The sequence below is a fragment of the Lissotriton helveticus genome, chromosome 2_1, assembly GCF_964261635.1.
Source record: "Lissotriton helveticus chromosome 2_1, aLisHel1.1, whole genome shotgun sequence".
In the NCBI taxonomy this organism is placed as follows: domain Eukaryota; kingdom Metazoa; phylum Chordata; class Amphibia; order Caudata; family Salamandridae; genus Lissotriton; species Lissotriton helveticus.
The window spans coordinates 372,617,995-372,645,597 of record NC_136059.1 but is presented as its reverse complement, the minus strand read 5'-3'; the positions used below and the strand labels follow the sequence as shown (position 1 = coordinate 372,645,597).

The 27,603-nt window shown below is 46.5% G+C and overlaps 1 protein-coding gene across 3 annotated transcripts in view; it reads left to right on the top strand.

Annotated features, from left to right (window-relative positions):
* The window catches only part of RICTOR (RPTOR independent companion of MTOR complex 2), a 1,600,666-nt gene that overhangs the window by 269,961 nt on the left and 1,303,102 nt on the right, over nucleotides 1-27,603 (top strand). For all 3 annotated transcript variants that reach the window (XM_078674985.1, XM_078674984.1, XM_078674983.1), the window contains exons 10-11: nucleotides 14,500-14,567; nucleotides 23,341-23,423. In XM_078674985.1, the coding sequence (XP_078531111.1) occupies nucleotides 14,500-14,567; nucleotides 23,341-23,423 (151 nt within the window). The remainder of the gene's footprint in view (nucleotides 1-14,499; nucleotides 14,568-23,340; nucleotides 23,424-27,603) is intronic.

Below are 27,603 nucleotides of genomic sequence, written 5' to 3'. Positions count from 1 at the left end.
TGATTCAGGCATGTGAATCTATGAAAGATACCCATAATACTGGATAAGAAATGCGTTACTTACCTGTAACTGCAGTTATCCAGTATTGGTATCTTTCATAGATTCACATGCAACCCACCCGCCTCCCCTGGAAGGGCTCACCTTAGTTCTCTCAGTAGGTACTACTTAGCACTGCGCTTACGAAAATCTGAGGGACTAGGGCTCCTTCCAGGAAGGTTCTAGAGGGGGGTAGTAGCTGATTGGCTCCTGGCCAAAGTTCGGTCCTTTTTACAAAAGGACTTGGATAGGTTACTAATGTGAGGTGTATATGTCTTTATGACATTACTGTTATTATATACCGGTGACTCCCACCCCGACGACGGGGAATGATTCAGGCATGTGAATCTATGAAAGATACCAATACTGGATAACTGCAGTTACAGGTAAGTAACGCATTTCTTATTGCATATGCTATGGGACTGCCTGAGGCTGAATCATTACTGGTCATCAGTGCAAGAAATTGTGAATAGTGTAGCTCTGACGCGCAACATTAAGTCACCGGAATATTGCTTATTGGTATTAGGTTCCAAGGGAAAGAAGGTAAGCCCTGCCCACATATATGCGAACCTGGCATTGATATTAGCAAAACCAAATATAACATGAGGTGGCAGGCTACCAGATCGCCCCTATTAGATTGGTATAATGAGATGGTCCGCTGGGGTAGAGCAGAGGGAGCCGAGCTTAAACAAGAAGAACAAAGAGGGATGCGAAAGATACCTCTTTCGCTAGAATGGAATGCAATGTTGGAAGAGTTCACGGTCATGGAATTACAACCATAGAATTGGAACATACATATCTGTAGTGAAGGATTGGTCATAATACACTGGCAGAAATCAGTGTGGGACAGTTTAGCTTTGTGCGTACTGCTCATGTCATGGAATGTACATGTGATATTGTATATCATTGTTTAACCCCATGCGCGCTGCGGGTTTTCCCGCTGTGCGCTGACATTTGCGAAAAGCCGCGTTACATGACGAGCTCAGCTCGTCATGAGCGTACAACAGGCGTAACTCATGACGAGCTGAGCTCGTCAGGAGCGTGGAAGGGGTTAATGTGTGGTTGACCAATAGGCATGTATATAAAAAATGTTAGTCTGAGTTCGGGGAGGGGTGGAGGGAGGGAGGGTAGGAGGTTTTCGCGTTTTTTTTTTAAACTTCTTTTATAAATGCAATGTTTCCGATAGGAACCACTGGCTATAAGATTTGTATTGTTGTGAAAATCAATAAAAATATGTTTGAAAAAAAAAAAAAACATCGTACATTTCTCATACAAAATCCTAGTTAATAGCAGGACTTATATGATCACGGTAGACACAAAGCGAGTGCTCATTGCCTGTGCACAATGCCAGGTAAGAAGTGAGACAAACAAACATATAGTAGTAACAGTTGATGAAACAGAAATGCTGGACTCGCCTAACTAAAATTCAGGGAAGGGATAGCAGGCGTAAATGCTGATGGAAATGTTTTCACCGGATCATACCTGTATTTCAGAAATGTTTGACAAAGTCCAGCTGATAAAAACAAATTTAACCTAAAATAGGTTAGTAGCCTGCGATAGTAGTTAGACATCCCCAAATTTAAATACAGTTCCATTCCAGGGACTGTTGTGACCATAATAAAATAGCTAATGAAGCGCTTGCACAGGCCGAGGCCTCTTGCTCCGGTGCCACTCTGGAGGGAAACGCCTGCTTTATCCAAGGAATGTGCTCAGGTTCTACAAAACGTTTTGGGTGGCCCAATAAGAGCAATCGTTTGTTTAATATACGAGAACCATGGAATATGAGACAAATGATCCAGGTTCAAATAATCTCGTACTATGAATCTGTTAAGATTGAGTTCCTCCTTTAACCAAATGGACAACCATAAAACCAGGGGTAGAGACCTGATAAGACCAGAGATGTACCCCAGCTCTGTTTATTCGTGGACAATCTCACTAGGTGTACCCTGGGGGACTTTTAGGAGGCTTTTCAGGAAAGAATTCTTGATAACCTGTAATTGGGAAGCTGACACAAAACCCCAGATACAGCACTTGAAGCAAACTGCAGAGATACACTTAACCTTGTATACTTTAAGCGTAGTCTCTATATGTGTGTGGCCTACACACCTTGAGAAAACGCTAATGCTATTAATGGCTCTTGTAAATCTTAGCGCCTTTTTTTGAAGCAAGGGTTGCCAGCTGAAGTAGGAATCCAGTAGGACCTCTAGATAGGAGAAATGCTCAACCCTGCTATTAGATTGACCCTTTCTGGGACCAGGCACCATTACACAAGACTTAAAATAATTGGTGGTTAAGTCAAGGCGTCGATAAAAGTAACAAAACCTTAACAGTGCTGACAATTAAAACAACGCCCGCATATAAAAAGAGCCAGACAATGACCACCCACGCTCGGTATGTCTCCAATTAAGCTGATTCCAGGCCATTAATATAGAGTCAAAAGAAAAGGGGCCAGAATACACCAACTGACAGGGTGTCCGGCAAAGGCCAATAGCATGGTCCGGTCCAGGTGCCATTGGTCAGCTGGATGTTTCCAGGAAAAGGATTCTTGTAGCTTGTTCTGTCCATGTAGCTTGAACCGTTGGTCAGCCTGATGACCCTCAGAGTCCACTTCTTTGTCCTGGGTACTAAAGGGAGCAGGAACTGTCCGTTGGGGCTCATCTTGCGTCACAGACAGCAGGTCCAGTACTCTTTTGATCTATTGCTGAAAGTGTTCTGAAGTGGGTGCTGGGAGGTGCCACGTTTATCACCTATGGGGTAAATGTTCCCAGTAGTCCGCCCTACCCACTTTGGCCATTTTCAAGGTGGCAAAAGTCTTCGCGCACACTAAACGTGATCTCTGAGATTGAGTCCTCCCACATTAAATACTTCGAGGTAGCAACTGTACCCTCAACAAACCCAGAAAACGGGTTCTGATAGGTCAAAACCAATGTCCTTCAGCATGTAGTCCGTGGATCTGCAAAATATGTCTTGGCATCCTGTTCTCTCGCCAAGGTTGATATATGGAGCCAGCAGTCTTTTCAAGACTGACCTGAAACTCCTGCAGGATTTGACATTGTAGTGTCAAAAAGGATGCCCACATCCACCCCTCCCACCCTGCATATTCTTGGGAGCTCTGAGTAGTCACCTCTAACAATTCAAGTCAGCCTATTGTTTACTCCTGCGAAGCATAGTTCCTGTAAGTACATGTTAACTGTTAGAAATGGGATCCCTGGTTGGCCGAGGCCTGAGCCAAGGCCAGGCAGAAATCACCATTTCCAGTTAGGGTAGGGAAGTCACCCGCCAAGACAACCCCTGCTCACCCCCTTTGTAGCTTGGCACGAGCAGTCAGGCCTATCTCGGAGGTCATGTGTAAAGCATTTGCGCACGCACCCCCACAAAAGGACTCCACACAAGATATATATGAAAATAGCTTTGGTATTAAAAAGGACACATAGGAACACATATCTTACAGGGTGCCAGAGGCACGGGCAGGATTTACAAGGGAAGATATACAGGACAGGGCCGTGGGACCACTGCCAGGGAGATGCACATGGTGGAGTTGGCATTTAGAACATATAACAACTGGGAGTTTCCTCGAACTAGGACTAGAACACATAATCACCAGGAGCTTAGCATTAGAATACGTCACGCCCCGGGGTTTCATAGGACTAGCAATAGAACTCACTCTAACCAGTATTCACATACATGGGGCAAGGTTATACAGGAGGGAAGGAACGGCACGGTACATAACACCACAGACGTACCTGTAGGAAGGAAACACAGAATAACTTCTCAAGAGGCAAAGTTAACATTAGCCAATACTTTCAACAGGCCAGCTGGCCTCCTGGGGCTAAGACACCCATAGTCTCAATGTTCAGGACAGGCTGTAAGCAGCCCAGCGCACACCTACACGTAGCAGCTGCCCACGAAGTGCTGGGCAGCTGGGGACCAAGGATGGGGCCAACACGTGGGAGCCTCACAGGCTCGGAAGAAAAGGGCGCCAAACGGTGGAGCCTCTCGGGCTCAGGAACACTGGGCGGAGCCTCGCAGGCTCGGAGGGGCAAGGGCCACGTGGTAAAGCCTCTCGGGGCTCATGGGGCAAGGACACGTTGGAGCCTCCTCGGGTCTCGGGGGTTAAAGATGCCGCTGGAGCCTCTCGGGGCTCAGGGAATAGGGTGGAGCCTCCTCGGGGCTCAGGGGCCAGAAATGCGGCTGGAGCCTCTCGGGGCTCGGGGGTAAAATACAGAAGGAGCCTCTCGGGGCTCGGGGGTCACGGCTGCAGCAGGCGGGGCCCCCCCTCGGGGGACCCGGCATCACTGGGGCCCCGCGGGCCTCTGACCACATGTGTGCCCACGCGGGAGGGGAGGGGCGGCCACCGGCAATGTGGCCCGATGCCCCGCCTCCCCTCCTGCATCACTCACCGGTCGGCGAGCGCGCCGGTCTCTCTCGCTCTCCGGGGCTCCCTCTCGCTCCCGGGGGGCACCGGGGGGGGGAAGCGGCAGTCGTCTTGAGGGACGCAGGGGCGCGGAGTAGGCTCCCGCCGCTCCCTGCAGGCTCGTCTCTCTGTCTCTCCAGCTCCCTGGGCCGCCGGCCAATCAGAGCGCGGCCCGGGGAGACGTCATCAACCCAGCCCGGGCCGGCAGCTACTCAGAGCGCGGCCCGGGGGCGGGCCTCCCGAGGGTCCCGGGCTGCGGCGGTGAACACATGGGGAAATTGACGAGGGCCAGGATCCCTCGATCAGGCAGCAATGAAGGGGCAAGCGAGGTAGGCACTCGCTGGGGGCACGGGCCCCCTCCCACAAGCCGGCAGATGCCGGGTGGGCACCGGCTGGAAGAATTGAGCGCCCCCAGCGCTAGGGGCAGGACGGCAGCACCTCGAGGCGCTAGGACTGCACGGAAGCGCCAAGCGCGGGAAGCAGGAAGGAAGCGCCCCCAGGCGCTAGGCAGCAAGAACCGGGGGATAAAGCGCCTCCAGGCGCTAGGGTAGCAAAAATCAGCAGAGTCTTGGCAGGGACAAGGACAGCAGTAGTTCAGGGGCTGGGCAGGGCTCAGGGAGGCAAGCCTTTCCCCTGAGCCCAAGCAGCAGCATGCCCCTGGCAGGAGTCAGTCAGGAGGACCAGCAGGAAAGAGAGCGAGAAGAGGGCACACCCTCCTTTTATACATGAGACCCCCCTTGTCTAAAAGGGGCAGGCAGGATGAGAACCAGCTAGAACTGGTTATCAGGAATTTCTTGTTACTGGCCAGGCTAGGACACCAGACGCACCCCAGGTGGGTGGAGCTAGCATTGTGGGGGACAGCCCAGACCCATACAGGATACAGGCACAGCCCCTCCCTCACTTCAGCCAATCACGCGCCAGCATACTTACTGCACACACACACCGATGTCTAGAAGTGGCACTTCTCTTTTAGACACACACACGTCGCATACATCATCTTACAGCATTCAATCACACGAGTCTATACATACCAGACTCGAGCCTGTACCCCCCACGCACCAGGACCTATCAGGGACACACCCATTCCCCATGCAGTCCTATGGGAGGGCAGGCTTCTCTCATCTACACGCACTCAGAGTGGGAATCACCATCCCCAGGTCACATATAACAAGCACAACTTCAGGGGTGGACCTGCCAGAAGGGCCCAGTCCAACACGGCCCCCTTCCAGCCAAAACGCAGGGTAGGCCAATCACCACCGTGATGGACTTCCCTGCTTTGGGCGAAAAAAACATGGACGCAGGGCCGCACTGCAGGGCCCCCTTCCAGTTCTACGCCACCTTGATCTTATCGACATTACATTTTAAATGTCTGTTGGAAAGTGCCCCTTTTTAACATGATCACTCCCACTTTTTGCCTGGTAGATGATGTAATTTTGCAGAAGTGCACTGGGTTCCTGCTGTTCAGGTCAAGAACACCCATGCCAAATCTCTTTCCCTAAAACTGTACAATTGTTCCCCCAATTGGCAATACCCTAGTAAATGGTACCCCTGATACCTAGTGCAAGGAGACTAAAGAGGGTCCCTAAAGGCTGCAGCATGTATAGTTCCATCCCACGGGACCCTCAGCACACTCATGCATACTGCCATTGCCGACTGGGGGATTTGATGCAGAGAAAAGTGAAGACACAACACGGCACACCTCCTGTGTGCCATGCCTGCAGACACTGCATGAAGTAAAGGTAAGTGCCACTACAGCAGGCCTTACTGCCATAAGGCATGGTGCGCTATACTGCATGTGTGGAAATATCTGCATGAGCAGATATACCCCTATGATGTCTAAGCTGATTCTTAGTTATTGCACTTGAACAGCGGAGCCATTTTAAGTATGTGCTGGACACTGGTAATTAAGAGTTCCACAGCTCCATAGTGGCTTCGCTGAAACTAGAGATGTTTGATATCAAAAACTCTAATTAATAAACCCACATTGATTCCAGTGATGCATTTATTAATACATGCACCTTAGAGGTGCCCCTTGAAAACCTACTAACTACTAGTATACTTGCTGACTGGTGTAGACCAGCTTGCAACCACAGACTGGTTTCTGACCCCCTGCAGGTGAGAACCTGTGCTTTCTGAAGGCCAGAGATGTTGTCACCTTCTCCAAGCAGGATGCCTAAGAAATCATCATATCACGTCAGGCAGCTTCAAAGCCCTCTGCCCGATTTGATGTGCGACCCAAGGCTTCCCCAGAAAGGGGAAATGACACCCGCTGCCCTGGGCTGAGTTGGCACCAAAATAGGTGGAAAAATTTGCGTTTCAGTAGGCGTGTTCCCCATCAGGCTAGTTTCACCCTTAAGGTGGACTACCTGATTTCAACATAACACTTAGAATTCCACCATTCTAATTTTGGTGTAATAAGGCTCTCTAGGTCATGGTTATGCCCACTTCCCACAGGAAGTGAGTGGTCATTTAGGGGATATGATCACCCTAAAGCTCCATTGGCTACTATCTGTCACTCCCCTTGACGCCCCTAAATTGAGTATTTAGAAGGCACCCCTGATGCCAGGAACGTAAATTCGACCGATTCAGAAGAAGAGGACAAAGAAGAAACGCAAGGCAACGAGAACTGAAGACTGCTGTGTACTTTTGGCTCCAAACCTTGCCTGCATGCACCAGTCTGGACAATCGTGACCGAGTTACTCGTCCTGCAGGTGAGCAGCCACCAAGGACCCTTTTAGACTGCCAACCCTTCACAAATTGCCAGCAATCTCCATTTCAGTAGAGGAGCTACTCCCCTGTAGTCAGCAGGCACAGAAGAAGCAGAGCTCCGGTTCACAACTTGCTACTCCTCAGCCAACCCGACCCAGCAGTCTCCCAGGAAGAGATGCCTGTGCTCCTGTGCTCCAGATAGGTCCCCTCACCCAGTGAAAGGACTCCAGGACTGACCCGAGCTGCACAGTACCAATACTTGGGGTACCGGACCTTTTGCAACAACCAAGGCCTGTTTAAAACCAGTCGGGGCTCTAGCAGCACCAAGACTGAGCAGCTGTTGAGGAACATCAGCACCGCAGAGACCCACTTTCATAGTGGCCCAGCTGTCCTGATTTCGCCCCCTCAACCGGCTAGACCGACAACCGCAAGGCCCTAGGGTGCACATAGACCAGCCAAACTTTCCTCTCTGCATACGAACACCCCAGCCCGGATACTCATAAACCGGCTGTGGCAACTTGTTCCCAGGACCCTTGTGATCCCCTTCCCCCAGCCCCCTTCGTTGGGAGTTCCTGTACTTGTCGACAAGTCCCTCTCTGCAGCCTGTTTCTAGGTGGTGCCCCCTTCTTTCCACCGGCCTAGCGCGGAAAGCTAACCATTCCACTGGCACCTCTGCATCCAGACACCCCAGGGCAGGTAACGAGTAAGTGCTGGTGATACTTTGGACCTTGGCCCCCTTCGACTCCAAGTCCTGAAGGATACACCCTGAATCCCTCTGTAAACAATTGTATGCAACGTATGCCTTTTTTCCCATAGGGAAGTATTGCTGTGTAAAGGTGCATTTAAGTGAACTGTTTACTTAACTGTGAAAATAATTATTTAAAAAAGTTCTTACCTAATAACGTAGTCCTTGGTATCAACTTTTTTTATAAAAATATGACATCTTTTTAAAAATTGCTCTCCAATTCATTCTTGAGTGTGCTTTTCATTTGTTGCCTGTGTAAGTGCAACAAATGCTTAGTACTGCCCTCTGATAAGCCTAAATTGCTTGCCCACACTGCCACAACAGAGTGCATTTAGTGCTTTTATTTTTGCCTCTGTAAGCCAATAAGGTTTGCCTGGACTCTGTACACAGTGTGCTTCGTATTGGTCTATTACATAAAGAGTCAGCTTCCTACAATGTCCTACTTTTAAATGTCATGCACCCTGCCTTGTGGGCTACAAGACCTGCATAGGGTTGGCTTATTCTTATTTAAAAAGGAGCTTTTTTACACTGCTACACAGAGGCTACTGTGGTAGGCCTGAAGCCATGTTTGCACTGCAAATGCAGTGAATGGCACAATATGTGCCAGTACCTGGGTAAAGTAGTCAAGCAGTGTTATGCTTAACACAGAAGAGTGCAAAACAACATTAGCAAAGTACACACAGTGGTTAATAAACGACACACATGGCTTAGGAAGGAGTTCCACACCAATTTATAAAAACCCCAAGTACCTTTATATATGATTTGATATCGGAGAAAAATTGTTCAGTTAAGTACCTTTTTAAATATAAATTATTTTCAATTCAAAAAGTTGACACTGCAATTTTTGAGTTCTGCGATGTTATCGTATGGAAGGAGGAACAGGTACAGTACATCGACTTCCAGGACCAATCTCCAGATGTTAAGGTCAGTGGTGGGCAAGGTCCAAGGCAGCACCAGCAGTACAGCACCTGCAGTACACCACCAGCGTCACAAGGGTGGCTGGTACAGGGTTCAAATCAGAGTCGGGTGCCCAATGCATTTCAATGGGGTTCGGTCACTGGAATAAGAAGCTGTAGGTTCTGGCTAGGAAGCCAGGCGGGTTGAGCCAGCAAGTGGGCTCAGACCTTGCGATACTTTGGAACGGGAGAGGGGAGGGGGATACCGCTGGTCCTCTTCTCCAAGGCCAAGGGGCAAACGGTGCAGGGGTGTCCTTAGGCGTCGGGTTTTTCCTTACTGGAGCAGTCTCGGTTGAGTGGGCCTGCATGCTGAAGCTCTAGGCGATGTTGCAGAGTACAGGAGGTGTTAAACCATGATGGACTCAAGCTCTGGAGGGCTGTGGACCCTTGTTAGCCCAAGTGGCCCACTTCAACTCTGGCTGAAGGCGACAGGTGCAGTGGTGGCTCCGGGTGTGGGGTTTTGGCGGTTCCAGAGGCCTCAGAGTCTTCTCTTTGGAGTTTCTTTAGAACAGGTCCTCTGTTCATGGGAGGTCTTGAGTTTTTTTCAAAGGCAGACATTCCTCCCAAGTTTCTGGAGTCACAGCTTCAGGACAAGTTGACTTTGGTGCTTTTTCGATGGGGGATACAGACAGGCCGGCAGATTAGCACCTGGTCAGGTGCTTCTTCTCTCTTCTCAGCTTTTGCGGCTCTTCAGTCTCCTCTCTCTTCTTAGGTCATCACGATCTGCTTCTCTGGTGCCAGGGGCTCCCCTAAATGCTAAATATAGGTGTTTTAGGGGAGTGTAGGGTAGTAGCCAGTGGGCTACTGACCCTTGGGGGTCACTACACCCCCTATATGACCACTTCCCCTGGGAAGTGAGCATAACCCTGTACTTTTCGGATATTCGCATGATTTTTAAAGACTATCTTTAGATTTCAAAACTCCAAACTTAGAAACTTTTTGGAAGAAAATTGTCAATGTTATCCTATGGAGAAAAACAGGTTATTGGTTCACAGGTAAGTAATCAACTGTGGGAGTTAAGGTTCTGGGGTTACACTCAGGGGTCCCTCAGGGTCAGTGATGCACAGTTGTTGCAACCTCAGCGGCACTAGGGCGGTCGGGTGCAAAGTGTTGAGGCCCAATGTTATCCAGTGGGGGAAAGGGAGCCTCCGGTTGGTGGCTGCTTGCAAGCACTGGGTTGTGGGAGCAAAGCTCCTAGGGTTTCGGTCAGGGCAAATGGGGAAACAAAGTAGCACAAAAGGTGCACCCTCAGCGGCACTGGGGCGGCCAGGTGCAGAGTGCTGTTTCGAGGTCGGGAGCCCTGTTGTTTTCAATGGTGAACCTCCGGTTTGCAAAAGCACTGCAGGCAGGGAGACCAAGGACTTCTGGGTGCGACCTCCACTTGGAGAGGTAAGTTTGGGAGTTAAGGGTTGGTCAGGCACCGTAGGTTTGGGAAACAAGGCCGTGGGGCGTCAGTTGCATGGGGTGCCTTTTGGGGTCGGATCTTCTTACCAGCTCCGGTCGCGATCAGGGGTCCTTCTGGATTTAGGCTAAAGGCGTTGGCTGGAGGCAGGTCAGGGGTCGCCGGATCTTGGGTCAGGATCGCCGGGGTGACCTCCTCGTGGTGTTTCTCCACTCTAGTTCGGGCCGGGTTCGGCGGGTGCAGAGTGGACTGGATTCGCAGTTTCTGGCTGCTGCCAGTGGTTGCTGTTTGAACAAATCCGGTATTCTTGGGATAAGTAGTCTCTGAAAGTGAAGACAGGCAGGTCCTTTGGGGTTTCTGAGGTTGCTTGCTGCAGGACACACCAGGATTTTGCAGGAGCAGGTTTGAGGGGAGACAAGCCGGTAGGGCTGGTGCCAAGTCAGTGCTCAGACGTGAGTCCCTTGCTCACTTTGCCACTGGATTCAAGCAAGCCGGGCTGAAGACGGCTGGAATGCCAGAAACCGGTCCTCGGAAGCTTGTTTCCGGTCCAGGGAAGACATGGCTTGGAAGTTCGGGCTTGACTGTTCCCATGAGGCACAGGGTCAGACTGATCTGTATATAGCCATGTCTGAACTGGGGTGGCAGAGTGGGCTAAAGAACGGTGATGGATTAATCCCAGATTTTTTGACTGGGTGTGAGTGTTTGATTGATTCAGATGCTCCGTCCATCACCACCCCCTTTTGTACCGCTTTAGGCCGCCATAAGTGTGGCAGGGTATGCTCAGACGTGAGTACCTTGCTCACTTTGCCACTGGATTCAAGCAAGGCGGGCTGAAGATGGCTGGAATGCCAGAAACCGGTCCTCGGAAGCTTGTTTTCGGTCCAGGGAAAACATGGCTTGGCAGTTCGGGCTGGACTGTTCCCATGAGACACAGGGTCAGACTTATTTGCATATAGCCATGTCTGAACTGGGGTGGCAGAGTGGGCTAAAGAACGGTGATGAATTAAACCCAGATCTTTTGACTGGGTGTGAGTGTTTGATTGATTCAGATGCTCCGTCCATCACCACCCCATTTTGTACCGCCAAGTCAGTGGGCGTCTTCCTCTTGTTAGCTGGATTCACGGCTGTTCGGTCCTTCTTCTTGTCAGGCTGGATCTGAGGAAGCAAGGTTTAGGGTGCCCCCTAAATACTATAGGGGGCGTTACAGGTAGGTAAGGGCAGGGACCCATGGGTCCCTTCCCTGGGGTGGGTACACCCCCTATCGTACCACCCTCCAGTGGGAGGGGGCAGGAGCCTGCCCCTAGTTGGTTGGGTCCCCCATCCTAAAGATAGCGGGGACTCAGAGTTGTGCTTCACCTCGCCTCCCCCACCTGAGGGTGGAGTTAGCAGAGTTGGGCACACTCCTTTCCCTCGCTTGTTTTTCTCGCCTGCTCTCCCGACCTAAGTGGGGGGTAGAACCAGTGGGAACCATTTGCTGAAAGCAGCATATGGTCTGGAGAGGCTCACAAAGGCGGCATGCCTTTGAAGCTTCCCCTTCGTGTTCCCTGCCCATCCAGGGGGAGGAAGCTTGGCACCTCGTCCCAGGATGTGCATTGTTATGCCCCCAAGAGCAGCAGGCTCTCGACCCAGGGGTCCGGAAACATGTCTGTTGGTGACAGCCCAAGCAGCCACTCAGTCAGGTAACTAGAAGTTGGTCGAGTTTCAGCGGGCATCTCTAAGATGCCCTCTGTTGTGAACTTTACATTAAATCCCACACTGGCATCAGTGTGGGTTTGATGTGCTGAGAAGTTTGATAGCAAACTTCCCAGTTTTCATTGTAGCCATTATGATGATGTGGAGCTCGTAATGACAAACTCCCAGCATAATATACTCTTAATGGCAGCACTGCACTTACAGTGCCCAGGAATGGACTAGGCACTGTAGGGGTACAGGGCTCATGCACCTGTACCCTCACCACTGTTCATAGGGCACCCAGCTAGAGGGTTGACTGATGTATGCCAGGGCAATGGTTTGTGGGCATGGCACACGGGGATGTGGGCCATGTCGACTCTTCATTTTGTTCTGCACCAAGACGCGCAGCCTGCTAAGCCGGTGTGGGAGTGTCAGGGTACAGGGCCTCTAAGGGTGGTACAATAAGTGCTTCAGCCCGTAGAGGCCTTCTCTGGTCAGAGTGCCCTGGGTACCAGTGGTACCATTTACCAGGGACTGACATGTGGCCAGAGATGCCAAATGGGTTTAGGCTTCAATGCAATTTTAGGGAAGGGACATTGGCCCTGGGTACCTGATTAGCAGAAGCTCAGGGCACACTCAGTCAAAAAACATCAGCAATAAGTGGGGGCATACCATGCAAGAAAGATGGCACTTTCTCACACTGACTAGCTAATTTTCCCGCCTGTCCAGGTGCCAAGGGGGTCTTCTACAAAGCAGGCGGCTTCCTCTCCTGTGAGGGGAGCCAGATTTTCATTCCAAGGTGGCAGCTCATGGAAGCTTGTCGGCGCAATGTGGCTAATCAACAGGTCATCCTGTGGGAGGAGGTGTTAGATCCTCTTCCCGGACAGTCTTTTGTTCTGGTTCTCCTGAGAGCAGAGGCTCTCACACTAGGAGGTCAGAACAGTGTCTTGGATGGCAGGCTGGCAGAAACCAGTCAGCAAGTACACCAGAAACTGGAAGGTTTTCAGGTGTACTTGTGGACACGCCCTCTGGGTTCATTTATTAGTAAATCCATCACTGGAATCAGTGTGGGTTTATAAATACAAGATGTTTGATACCAGATTTTCAGTGAAACCATCCTGTAGCTGGGGAATTTGTTTTCACCAATGTCCAACGTCTTAAGATGGCTTCCCTGGTTACTTGTACTGGCAGTAATACGACTGACCAGCACAGGGGCATATCTGCTCATGCAGGAATGCACTCACATGTAATCAGCACCCTGCCTTAGGGCTGTCAGGCCTGCTGTAGGGGTGACTTACAAATATTGCATGCATTGTTAAAAGACATGACACACAAGGATGTGTGACATGTCATGTTTTCACTTTTGTCTGCACCAAGACACTCAGTCTGCAATGGCAGTCTTGTATGTGCTTGGCAGTCTTGTATGTACTTGGTGAAGGGTCCCTTAGGGTGGCACAATATGTGCTGCTACCCTTAGGGGCCCTCTTAGTACATCAGGCCCTCATTACCAGGGGTACCGTGTACTAGGGACTAACTGAGAGTACTAAAGGCTTTGCTTGTTGGGGGAACAGTTGCACAGTTTTAATGAACAAACACTGTACTGGGGATTTGGTTAGCAGGAATCCAGTACATTTCAGTCAAATTGCATCAAATACCAGGTACGAAGTGGGAAGGGGGTACTGCAACAAAGTCTCAGTTTCCTACACTGATCTAATGGATTGCAAGCTCCACAATGGAGTTTAGGGTGTGTCTATGCATATCATTTTATGCGCATCGTGGTTGGTGTCCGTTTTGTTGCTTATTATTGTCTAAGCTGCTTGTATAATACTAAAATGTAGTTTATACTGTATATTACTCAAACATAGTTTATACTGTTTGAGTGTGCCTGTACGAATGAATAAACATATATTTAAAGCACTTCTTTGCTAACCGAACTACCTCCAGGTTCTTCCTTACTACGAAAAAGGAGTGCACTGTCCGAGTGTTTTCTTCTGAAGGTAAAGTCCCTAAAATTGAAATGGGCTTTCATTTGGGAATCCATTTCATTGCCAGCGCTCTGACACTGCACTGTACCTTTCTGCTTTAGAATTGCAGTGTATTGAGCAGACTTGAGCTAAGACTGTGTCAAAAGTGCGCAGGGAGAGTCCAGGAATTTATTGCTGTATTAATTTTCAAATATATATTGTGACTGTTTTCCTTCTTGTGAGTGTGACAGGAGATCTTAAAAGATATTTGGGTTTTAATGTGAAAACTGTGTCAGAATTTCACTATCAGGAAGATGGAGTCACAGAGCTTTATACCAAGTGCAAGTAATGTGGCTGGAAGTTTAATGCATTTTTTATGGGTTAATGCCTTTAAGACAGACCTATTTTTAAATGTGTTATGGTAAAGCACGTGCATATTTAGACTAATGGCCATACACGACCATCCAGTCAGTGCAATTCTGTAGAATTTGTTTGAAGTATAATTAAAAGTAAGACGACTTTTGTTTGAAAGTGTGTGGCAACAGCCCAGTAGCATAATACAACTTCTCTGTGAAACTACTTATTGTGTTTATTTTCCTCAGAGAAGACCGAGAATCCCGTTTCCTAGCTAGTAAAATGGGCATTGTGGCAACCTTCAGATCCTGGGCAGGTGAGTGTCTTTTCTACAAATAGTTTAACAAATTTTCCAGTAGAACACAGATGTATTGTGTACTTGAGTAGGTGTTCTATAGCAATTGGGGCTATGGGTTCTAATCTTTGATTTAGCTTTTGACAGTGCATTGTGTGATTCTGGGCAGATCACTTTATCTTCCTATGTAAAAATGTACAATGTAATTTAAAAAGTAAATGCCTGAAATGTAAAGTATGGGCAGTGAACTGTCATTTATTGTTCCTTTTATCACCAATTTTCTGTCACTCTTGGCTTATGAACAAAATTTCTTAAGTGTGATGCACTCTGCAGTAAAAATGTTTCTTATAAATGTAAATTCCACATCCTGAATCATAGAATCAGTATTGTTGTAATTTGTTATTTGTAATAAACATTTACGAATATAGAAAAATTACCAATATAGTGAATTTTCTCCATAAATGGATTTCGAAATGTACTAAGTGCATTTGACATACCTCTTGGGGATAGTTTTCTACCTTAGGAATAAAGATTTTACTGTGCCTGTCAAAGGCAGCAGTAAAACATGTCCTATAGTGAGGAGCATATGCATATTTAGTGTGGTTATAAGACAAAACGCTTCTCAATCTGTGTTTTAACTGAGAAATCTGCAAAATCCACCCAGGTTTGGGTTTTGGGTTTTCCTGAGTGCTGAATCCAAAGCCCTCAATCAGGGTCCCCTTCATGAGGTCATAGGACGTAGCATCTTTCTTATTGAGTTTCAGGAGTCTATCCCTGCACTTTCCTGAGAACATTTCCCACAGGATAGCATTCCACAGCTTTCTGTAGACCGATCTCCGAAGACAGGCTCTTTCCAAAGCAATGAACCACTTAGTGATATCATCACCCTCATAGAATTAAGGGACAATCCCTTTTGGGATTTTGGAGTCAACAAGTCTACCTCTCTAGTGATTATTTTGCTGCCACCAGAGATGGGAGCTAAGCCAGTCTCAGCTCTTTCTTTTTCTATGGCCAGGAGGCTAGCCTCTAAGGATATGCTCTAGGCCATTTTCTGAAGATCTCGATCTTCAGTTTCTCCCTCATCTGAGATACTACTGGGGTACCCCCAGTGGTGTTACTTTATGAGGGTGTTATGATGGGCTCCGAGCCCCCTTAGTCTACTTCTTGGACTCCTTATCCTTTTTGCCTGTGGGGGGGGGGGGTACTTTTTTGCCATGGCCCTGTCATTTTCTGCCAGCAACTGCTGTAGATGGTCTTTTGTGGATCTGGGGCCCATTTTAATGTTCCATACCTGACACACATTTTTAAGTTAAGTAACTTTCATAAGTGCAAGGGGCCGGGTTGAGCTCCTGGCTGGTCCCTGGAGTTTCAGCCATGGTTTTTAAAGTAGTCGGTGTCTTATTAGAGATTAAAACACTCTAAAGATTTCTAAGGCCTAACTACCTTAGTCTTTTTCTATGCCGTGCTGGACTTAGCCAAGGCCCTAACACTATTCTTTTAATAAATTTGGGGAAAAAGTAAAAAATCGATACACATTCTAACTAAAGACAATTTTGAATTTCCTCTTGTGTAATCCGTTATTAAACAAGTGGTACAACAAATGCCAAAGACCACCAATGTAGGAAACTGGCTCTGTATATGGTATGCCACTAGGTGGTTATACCGTTAAGAGATTTCAAGTGTTCCCCAAAAGTAATCCCAAATGCAAACAAACATCAGACCCAGGTCAAGCACAATGGTTCCGTACGTTCTCGATATTAGATGTGCAGCCACTTCGAACATCTGCTGTTTAAGGATGTGAAATTCCAACAAGATACAAAAACCAAAGTGGAAGGTGCACTCTAATGAAGTCCATGGAGCAAAAGATGTTTAGAAAATGTTTCTTCTATATTCAAATATCAAAAAAAAAAAAATCTTTGGGCACAGGCACAGCCAACGCGTTTTGTTCCCTACGTGCCGTGGGAACTTCGTCAGGGCATCAATGTAAAGGTAGCAATAGCTGAGATGTCAGGGAAACCGATTCAAGACGAAAGGTTATCCTCAAAGCAAAAAAATGTTCTTAAGGGATTCATATAGATGGCGTCTCCCAAAATTTCTCGAGGTCCTCAAACTGAGATTTATTGTTTTGTGTGAGCCCGAGAGGTGGGCGCGATGAATCGCAATGAACTACAATGGAGGGAAATGCTATTAACAGCCTTCTTGCAGTCGGGTATAAGCCAGTATAGAATATGAAATCAGCTAAAGGTAAAAAGGATTATAGCTCGTAGAGCACCGTATCAACTCGATCTCGCAACGGGTGAGGTGATTTTGTGCTGTAGATACCACCCCAATTTAATGAAAAACAAGCGAATGTGCCAGGGGTCCAAATACGACCTGTCCTAGGCATCCTGGTATCCACTCGCGTGCGCCTTTGGAGCCGGTACCCTATTTTAGGTGCCGCGACTCTGGCTCATGCCTAGGACAGGTCTTATTTGGTTACTGTCTGGAATTCAAATCTACTCCACCCAACATGCCACCCAAATACCGTCCAATGTCCAAAGAACACATCACGCTGTTACAACAGGAGGTAAAATCCATGCTAGAAAAAGGTGCCATAGAGCGTGTCCTATTACAACATCAAGGGACAGGGGTATACTCTCTATACTTCCTCATTCCCAAAAAAGACGGCTCCCTCAGACCAATATTGGACCTCAGACCAATATTGGACCTCAGACCTTTGAACCAATACATCCACTCAGATCGTTTCCACATGATCACCTCTACAACAAGTACTTCCACTACTCCATCAAGGCGACTTCCTAGCAACATTAGACCTCAAGGATGCATACTTTCACATACCCATACATCCAGCTCACAGGAAATACCTCAGGTTCACAATAGGAGATCAGCACTATCAATTCAAAGTCCTCCCCTTCGGGGTAACCACAGCACCAAGAGTTTTTACAAAATGCCTAGCAGTAGTGGCAGCACACCTCAGAAGGCAACACATCCATGTGTTCCCCTACCTCGACGATTGGCTCATAAAAGCCAATTCGTACGTACAGTGTGCCAGCCATACCTCACAGACGATCCAGCTACTGCACAATCTAGGATTTTCCATAAATTACCCAAAATCACATCTGCAACCCTCCCACATACAGCAATACCTGGGAGCAACAATAGACACCTCCGTAGCAAAGGCATATCCAAATCCAGCCAGGATAGCCAACATACAATCTGTCATTCAAAAATTTCAGCCACAGCACTCCCTGCAAGCTCGAGTGTTCATGCAGCTTATAGGCATGATGGCCTCCTGCATATTCATCATCCCTCATACTCTGCTTCAAATGCGCCCCTTACAGGAATGCCTAGCACGCCAGTGGAACCAAGCTCAAGGACAACTAAAAGACCTAGTGTTGGTAGACAGTCACACTTACCGCTCTCTGCAGTGGTGGAACCCACAAAACCTTTCCAAGGGGTGACACTTCCAAGAGCCGGTTCCACAGGTAGTATTAACAGCGGACGCATCACTGACAGGTTGGGGAGCCCATTTCCTTCAATATACAGTCCAAGGTCTCTGGACAGTCAAACAAAAGACTCCTCATATAAACCACTTAGTTACTGGCAATATTCCTGGCAATGAGAGCTTTTCAGAAATACTTGTGCAACAAGACTGTGTTGATCCGGACGGACAGCATGACAGCCATGTACTACATCCAGAAACAGGGGGGAACCCACTCTTTGCAACTATCTCACCTAGCACAGAGCATATGGAAGTGGGCGATTCCTCAAAACATTTACCTCCTGGCAGAACACCTTCCAGGGACAGACAACCAGATAGCAGACCTAATAAGCCGACACAGTCAGCAAATACACGAATGGAAGATTCATCCTCAAGTTCTCCAACCATTCTTCCAAAAGTGGGGACATCCAGACATAGATCTGTTTGCCACAAACGAAAACTCAAAATGCCTGTTGTTCGCCGCCAGGTTCCCACACCCATTGTCACAAGGCAATGCGATATGGATGAACTGGTCAGGCAGATTTGCTTACGCTTTTCCACCAACCCCAATGATTCCATTAGTGGCACGCAAGCTAAGGCAACAGTCACTCACAATGATCATGGTTGCTCCCACATGGGCAAGACGGCCATGGCATACAACGCTCCTAGAACTCTCAGTAGTTCCTCAGCAAAGACTGTGCCTCTTGCCACAACTGCTAACGCAGAACCATGGAGAAATCAGGCACCCAGATCCCAATCAGATGAACCTAGCGATCTGGCTCCTGAAATCTTAGAATTCGGATATCTTAACATGTCTCCAGATTGTATGAACATTATCAAAGAAGCAAGGCGCCCCACTACCAGAGCATGTTACGCAGCTAAATGGAAAAGATTTGTTATTTACTGTAATAATAATCAAATCAATCCATTGGATGCCTCCATCCAAAATTTAATCTGTTACTTGCTACACCTTCTGAGATGTAACCTTGCATACTCATCCATTAGGCTACACCTCGCTGCTATAGCAGCATATCTTCAAAACAGACAACAAGTGTCCCTATTCACAATCCCACCTATCAAAGCTTTTATGGAAGGAGTTAAAAGAATTATCCCTCCAAAGCATCCACCTTCTCCAGTCTGGAAATTAAACATAGTACTTACCAGACTCATGGGACCTCCCTTTGAACCACTTCATTCATGTAAACTACAATTCTTAACATGGAAGTTTGCATTTTTAATTGTTATTACCTCCCTCAGGCGAGTGAGTGAGCTACAGGCACTAACCATTCAGGAACCATTCATGTAAATTTACCACAATAAAGTAGTGCTGCGTACAAACCAGAAATGTATGCCAAAAGTTATATCCACTTTCCACATCAATCAGTCCATATAATTGCCATTTTTCTTTCAAAACCCGCAATCTTTAGCTGAAAGAGCCCTATGCACACTAGACGTTAGAAGAGCTCTCCTATATTACGTTGACAGAACAAAATCCTTCTGGAAGACAAAGCAATTATTTGTCGCTTTTTCACCACAACGTAAGGGCAATCCCATTTCCAAAGCAGGAATAGCCAGATGGATAGTTAAATGCATTCAAATATGCTATCAAAAAGCAAAGCGCACTTTAACAGTTCCCCCTAAAGCACACTCAACACGTAAAATGGGGGCATCTATGGCTTTCCTAGGAAATATTTCCTTAGAAGACATATGTAGGGTAGCTACATGGTCTACCATACACACTTTCACAAAACACTACTGTGTTGACTTGCAAGCCAAACAACAAGCTTCTGTAGGCCAGGCTGTCCGTAAAACTTTATTTCAAACCACTGCAGCTGATACAGGTGACCACCGCTAGAGGAGAAACTGCTATACAGTCTATGCTAAGATATGAATTCAGCAGCCCACATGCCTCGAACGGAAAATGCTACTTACCAGTGTGCATCTGTTCTTGGCATGTAGGACTGCTGACATTCATATCGACCACCCTCCTCCCCGGTGCCTGTCACAGCTGCATGGTTATCTTCTTTACATACATTTACATGGTCATCTCTTACTTTACTATACTCCATCTTTGCCACAATGGCGAAAAACAATCTGAGGATGGAGAAGATGCCCATGCGCACTGTAGTCCAGGGGAGGAGTCACCTATCTCGTGATACTTCGAAGATTCTTCCAAGACAACAAGGTGCAAACATCCGGACCCAACACTAGGCGGCGATCTATGCTAAGATATGAATGTTAGCAGCCCTACAAGCCAAGAACAGATGCATACTGGTAAGTAGCATTTTCCTTATGCATACAACATCAATAAAAGACTCATGACTCAAGGAGGAGATCCTGACCAATTTTTTCAAATTATACTTTATTTTAAGACTCAGGTCTTCATAATAAGTCAAGTACGTTTTTAATTAAACATACTTTTCACTTTAAAAAATCAACGGTTAGAAACTTTTTTACACTGTCCACTGTTATCGTATGATGCATACAATATTGCGGTTAAACAGGTGAGTATCGAACTTGCAATTTCACACAACAATGCAGCTGCTCCGCGATCTCCGATTCACAGTAAATCTGTCCAAGTTCCATCTCCAACCCTCTAACACGCAAACGTACTTGGGAGCCACTCTCGAAACACAAAAAGCTTTAGCCTGTCCCAATTCAGCCAGAATCCTCAACATTCAGGCTCTTATTTCCAAGTTCCAGCCCCCCACTCATTACCAGCTCGGGTATTCATGTAGTTACTAGAAATGACGGCGTCTTGCATCTTAATAGTTCCCTATCCAAGACTTCAAATGCTTCCCCTTCAGGAATGCTTACCATGTCAGTGTAATCAGTCTCCGTGTTGGTGGATGGCCGCACTTATCGCTCTCTGCAGTGGTGGAATTCACAAAACCTTTCCAAAGGGCGGCCCTTCATCGACCCAGTTCCACAGATAGTGCTAACAGCAGACGCAACACACACTGGTTGGGGGCTCATTTCCAAACTCACACAATTCAGTGCATGTGGAGTCAGCAGCAAAATCAACTTCACATAAATCATCTAGAGTTCCTAGCAGTATTTCTAGCGCTCAAAGCCTTTCAATCTCACCTGTAAGCAAAGCTGGCCTGACAGGAAACAGCCATGTATTATATACAGAAACAGGCAGGGACACCATCTCTCCAACTGTCGCACCTTGCACAGGCCATTTGGAGGTGGTCCATACATCACAAAATCTATCTTCTAGCAGAACACCTTCCAGGAGTAGACAATCAGATCGCAGATCTGCTCAGCAGGCAGCGACAACAGATTCATGAGTGGGAACTTCACCCTCAAGTTCTCCTCCCGTTCTTTCAGACGTGGGGCTTCCCAGACATAGATCTGTTCGCCACACACCAAAACGTGAAATGCTAAAGCTTCACCTCCAGATATCCACACCCATTGTCCAAAGGCAATGAAACTGGATGAACTGGTCAGGGATATTTGCTTACACTTTTCCACCTCTCCCACTCATTCCACTAGTGGTTCGGAAGCTCTGGCAAACATCCCTCACACTAATCCTAGTAGCTCCCACCACGGGCCCGTCAAACTTGGTTCACCTCCCTGTTGGAGTTCTCGGTAGTTCCTCATCAAAAACTACATCTCGTATCCAATCGCCTCACGCAGAGCCGTGGAGAGATAAGACACCCAGATCCCAGACATCTCAACCTAGTGATCTGGCAACTCCATGCTCACTATCACCGAAAGGAGGAGTCGCCTACCTCGTGACTAGAAAAGACTTCTTCGAAGAAAAACAAAGCGCAAACATCCCGACCCAATACTAGATAGCAGACTTATGCAAAGCATGGGAATCTATCGCTCTACATGCCAAGAACCTATGCATATCAGGTAAGTAGCATTTTCCTTCTCCAGTATTGGAATCTTTCATATATTCACATGGGAGCCACCTACCTCCCCTGGAAGGGCTCATTTTAACCTCGCAGTTGTTTCTTCTTGTACGCATGGTGCTTGAGAAAATTTGAGGGACTGCAGCACCTTTCAGGAAGGTTCTAGAGGGTGGTATCAGCTGATTGATTGTTTCTTAAGTTTGGTCTTTTAAAAAAAAAAAAAAAGGACTTAGATAGGTTATTTAATAACGAGGCCTTAGGCCTTTAACTTCTATGTCTATAGTGACATTACTTTCATAAATCTACCGGGGACTCCCATTTCGACGAGGGGGAATGATTCAAGCATGTGAATCTATGAAAGATTCCAATACTGGAGAACTACAGTTCTAGGTAAGTAACTTATTTATTATTTTGTTGGCTTTTTCTGGCAGCCAGATGTACTGCCTAAATCTACCTTATACATACTTCACCTGTAGAGGTATAGTGGGGCGGGGGTTGGAGATGGTTTAAGGGAAAGTGTATCGGTTAGTTATTCAGTCAGGTGTTAACACACAACAGGTTAAGATATATCCTTCCTATGGTCATTACATCCTTCGAATAACAAGTGATACAAAACAATAGCAATCCTGACAATACCTACAAAACCTATACATTCATGGAACTTGACTATGCACCACAACAAAGTCAAAAGAGGCGCAATTTTTAAGAGGTAAAAATTAGGGTGCAGCTACCTTCTGCTACAGGAGACACACCTCCTGCGCAATGACTGTGGATACACCTACTCATTGGCCTATAATGTGGTTTTAATAGGTGGTTAAGAGCTGGGTTTGCTAAACCACCCCATCTCCTTTGAGTATGCATTGGACTGCTCTGCTCTAATACTCTGAGAGTGTCAAGTTCTACAATGTAGTACTTGGTTTCTAGTAAAAATACAATTGGAAATTTATTAGGCGTGGAGGACTCATACATTGCAATTCATACTCCGATTTCTTACAGATATTGAGATTGTAGTAATCTAGCAATGTTTTGTGTTGCGATGCCAATATAAAAAAATATTTTAAAAAATTTATCAACATTGATTTGTTCATTTTATGAGTATTATTATTCCGAGGTAAGAAGTGTCGAATATAGGTCAAAGAGGTTTGGAAGCAGGCCAGTGTTCCAGGATAACTTCTTAATGTATAAATAGCTGTATTTAGTTTCCCTCTATTCACTTATTTAATGTTGCTGTCTTGAAAAGTTGGCCTGCATCCATCTCAATTTCTAGATGTTTTTGTACGAAACAGATTTTCATTTTCTATTTTGCCTATACTGTTGTTAGTCGTGTTCTATCAATAGAAATGATATGCATTTAAATTTATTGATTAAAGCTTTTAAATAATATCTGCTTGGTATATTAGAGACCTATATAGTTATAATTCAGATTTTTATTTTATTCCATTTTGTGTAGGTATAATCAGCCTGTGCAAGCCTGGGAACTCTGGAATCCAGTCTCTCATTGGGGTTCTTTGTATACCAAATATGGAAATACGGGTAGGTGAAACCTATATTACCTGTGGAAAAATAGAGAGATGTATAAACAGTCTCTCTTTGTGGGAAAGCTTCCCATTTTGCTTTCTGTCCTTTTAATGTGGTATCTCTTTAACACATGCTCTTTCAAGAAAAAGATAATATTTAGGAAAAGTGCTCCGAAGATTTGACCACCTTTAGGTGCTCTTTAACCACTTGGCTGCTTAGGGGTTTTCCCCTCCCGTGCTGCAGATTTATGAATCCCATTATACATGACGAGTTGACCTTGTCATGAGCACAGATCCAGTGTGCCTCATGACGAGTTCACCTTGTCGTTAGCATGCAAGTGGTTAACGATTCAAGTCACATTGGCTAAACCCCAAATCACTCTCCTATTATTGTTGATAGCCCAATTCAATGTAGAGTGCATATCAATTTAATTTAGAACTCTCAGTCAAAAGTATAGGATGCTTTTTCTGAAAAAATGCTGATTTCATGCCAGTGATGCTTTTGTGACTGAAAAACCTAGCTGTATGCATGCCCCTTCCTTTGGCAGACAGCAAGCATGCTTTGTACCAAAACAGTTCTGTATAATACATTTTTTCTCAATGTTTATCTTTAACAAATGTGCATAAACAATCGTATAAATAATCGTATTTTTTCCAATGTATGAATCATTTGATCCAGTCTTGTATTGTTTCTAATGTACGAATCATTTGACCGCTCAAGTGCTTCTTTTGCAAATAGTGACTTTTAATATCTCCCGTTTAGAGATTATTAATTCTGTATTTGTAGTAGTGAAGTATAGGATAATATGCATCCTCAATCATGAAACGAACGGGCAGAGTGCATATTCTGGCATGCCTGTACTTGGACTTCTCCAGCATACTCAATTTCATAACTTCTACTCATTGGGCTTATCAATTTGTTCGCTCTGTCTCTTGCAGAGCATTTCTCACAGTGCCCAGGTCTTTCCTAGTTTGCCTGCATTGAAGCACTTTCTCTTGTCCCACTGGCTGCTGTGTAAGATAGGGTTTATGATATTTTAACCTACAATAAAGCAATATTGCCATCAGAAAGTTGCAGATGAATTTCCTCTGTGTTTGCATTACCTGCTCATGTATATTTATTTATTTATTTATTTTTTGCAATTTATTAAGCGCAACGTATACCCGTGGGCGTCTTGGCTCTGATGAGATTCCCTATATTATATGGGCTCAGACATTTGCAACTTGTTTTTCTTTGAAGAAGTCTTCAGAGTCCCACGGTATAGTTGACTCCTCCTATGGCTGTTAATTCACATGAGCCTCGACTCCATTGTTAGATTTTTTTTTCCTGCTGTCTGGTTTGGACGTTTGCTGATCGAGCTCCAGGTAGACTGCTCTCAGAGTTTGTTGTCGGACTTCTTTGGTCTGTCATCTCCCATTTGCATGGAAAATCCTTTCTACCTACCCTTTCTCCTTGTCTTCATTTTTGCCAGGCGTCGACAACCAGGATTGTATCATTGCCCTCCATTGGGTCCTTGTCACCTTGTCTTTGGTGTTTTCATGGTGAAAATGAAAGGACAGTGATGTAAGGATTGCTTTTTCAATACTGCCCCCAGTGTCACTCCCAGTACTTTTGGACCAGTCACCACCAGGTCTGTAACCTTTGCCTCTCACCTGAACACACAAGGCTGTGTGTCAGACCTGCCTTGCCTTTAACTCTGAGAAATCCTTGAGATACCGGCGTGATGCAAAGCTGGAACGCTGGAGAATGCAACGCCGGGAAGGAGACAACGCCGAGGTCTTCGAGAAATGAGGAATCGAGGAAGAATTGGAGGGCAGTCCATTTGGAGCCCTGCCTCTTTGCTTCAGTACAAAGGCCAGCTCCCAGTTGGAGTCCAAAGTGGAGGAGCAACAGGATCTAGAGGGTTATCAGCACCCAAAGTTGTCTACTGTAAGTACAGCATCATACCATGCACAGTGACACCATGCACAGGTGTCTGGTCCATCACTGCCTTAAAGCCATGGTTATCCCTGGAGCTGATACTACTCCCTGCTTATGCACCAAAGACCCAACACAAGCCATGGTCTTTCTCTGTGCCAACAACCCCATCAGTGTAACGTCTCATCTGAAGCCAGTGCCGAAATCTAGCTCGGCTCAGAAGCCGCAAGTGTCACCGAAGGTACTTTGGCCACCAAATTCTCAGTGGCTTCACGGGAGTCCTTTGACATAGTCTCTCTGCACTGAAGTCCCCATCAATGGCAGGATCCCACGATTAAGACCAGCCAATTCATCAGCACTTGCAGGTAGAACTTTATGCACACCAGAAGAGAGTATTCATCCACAGACGAGGTGAATCTCTAGAAGACTGTGACCAAAGTGCAAGACTCTCTCCCTCAAATGAGGAAACTGACTTTTGAGGAGCAGATTGCCTTGAAGCCCACATCTCTTCCAAAGCAGAGAGAGCACTTGGACACGTGCACCAGCCTGCTTCTTGCACAACGTCCTGCTCCTCCTCATCTTCCTCCACCATTCCCCCCGCCCGCCGGTGCTGCTACAATATGTGCAACCTCCACGACCATCTCCGGAGGGTTCAGAACACGGTGAGACAACCCCTCATATCCATCTGATCCTTGCGAGGTCTCTTATGACCATGAACCCAAGATGACCTATGGGATGACTACAATGACATTCTTCTGGGAGACAGGCCTGCCAGCCAAAACCCTTCTCTCCAGATGACACTACCTCCTATCACATGGTCATTCATAGGGCTAATTGTAAATTAAACATGTACACAATCTAAAAAGACAACAGCTTCCTAGTCGAAACACTGTCCAACACTCACTGCACGCTGCAGTTTCTCCTAATGCTCAAAGGGATTCTCAGTACTGCAGACTGGACATGAGGACATCTGGCTCGCCTGGTTGGGAGGTGGTATGAGTGGAGGGCAATCTATATAACATACTTGCATTTCGTTGAATTATTTTGCTAAACTGTTGGTGGGGGCTTTGGTACTTCTATGTACTCTTGCTTATAATGTAGATAGCCTGCTGTGCAGGTAACGGCCTCTAAATATATGATTCATATCCTTTCTTTTTGCTTTTTCCTTTCCCTGTTCTTCCTGCTCCTGATTGGCTTTCCTATTTTGGTTTGGGTGGCTGGGAGATTGCCCCTTACTGGCGACACCGGGTAGACGAGTGAGTGCACTTTGGGGGTTGTGACCCTCTACTTGCTACTTGGGCTGTCCCCCCACCCCCACCTGGTTTTTCTTTCTTTTCAGTACAGCGGAGCTCAGTTCATTGGTTTATGGGCATTTTCAATCTCTCTATTTGTGCTTTACTGTTTTGCCAGGGGGAGGATGGTTTGGTCGAGTTCAGGTAGTTTTCCTGTTGACGCGTGGCGGTGGATTGCAGCTATTATGTGATTCTGCAGCTGGTCATGTAGGGTTGGCCCCTGATGTACTCCTGTGGTTCTGCTTGGGTCCCCCTTGCCTGGTGACGATGGGGAGCCATGGCTATATCATCCCAGCCACACTATAATGGGGATGGTGCAGGATTGCAATCTGGAATGTGCAGAGAATAAACATTCATATTAAGCGTTACAGGGTCCATTAATATGCACAGTGGCAGGCATTTAGATCCTATATTTGCAGGGAACACCTGACAGACTCGTCGGCACACACGACCTATAAAAATTTGAGGAGCATCTATACTAGTCTACATACTCGTCTTAGGCTAGGGGTTTGGCAATCTGTGTGGCCCCAGGGAGTTCCTTTTCAGCACAGATACACTAAAACAGACATGGTGGGCTGATACTGTTTTATAGGTTGATAATGGTAGGGAGATATGTTCCCTTAATGTCTACAGCCTAAATATAGATGATGTTTTTTTCTGGACCGTTGTGGACACTTTATTACCATGCGTTCAGGTCCTACTTATATGTGGAGGTGACTTCAACTGTGTCTTGAATGGAGCATTGGATAGGCATCCTGCACGGTTGTATGCTAAACCGGTTACGAGACAAACTTTAACCGAGGTTCTGGATATGTTGGATTGCATTGATATTTAAAGGGAACATCACCCCATGATGCAGGCATATACTCCTGTCACTTGTTGACAGATAATACATTTAGCAATTAGATTGTATATTGATAATGAGAGACATAGCTACTGAGGCGACAGTTGTGGCTTACCAGTGTAGAGCTCTATCTGATCATGCG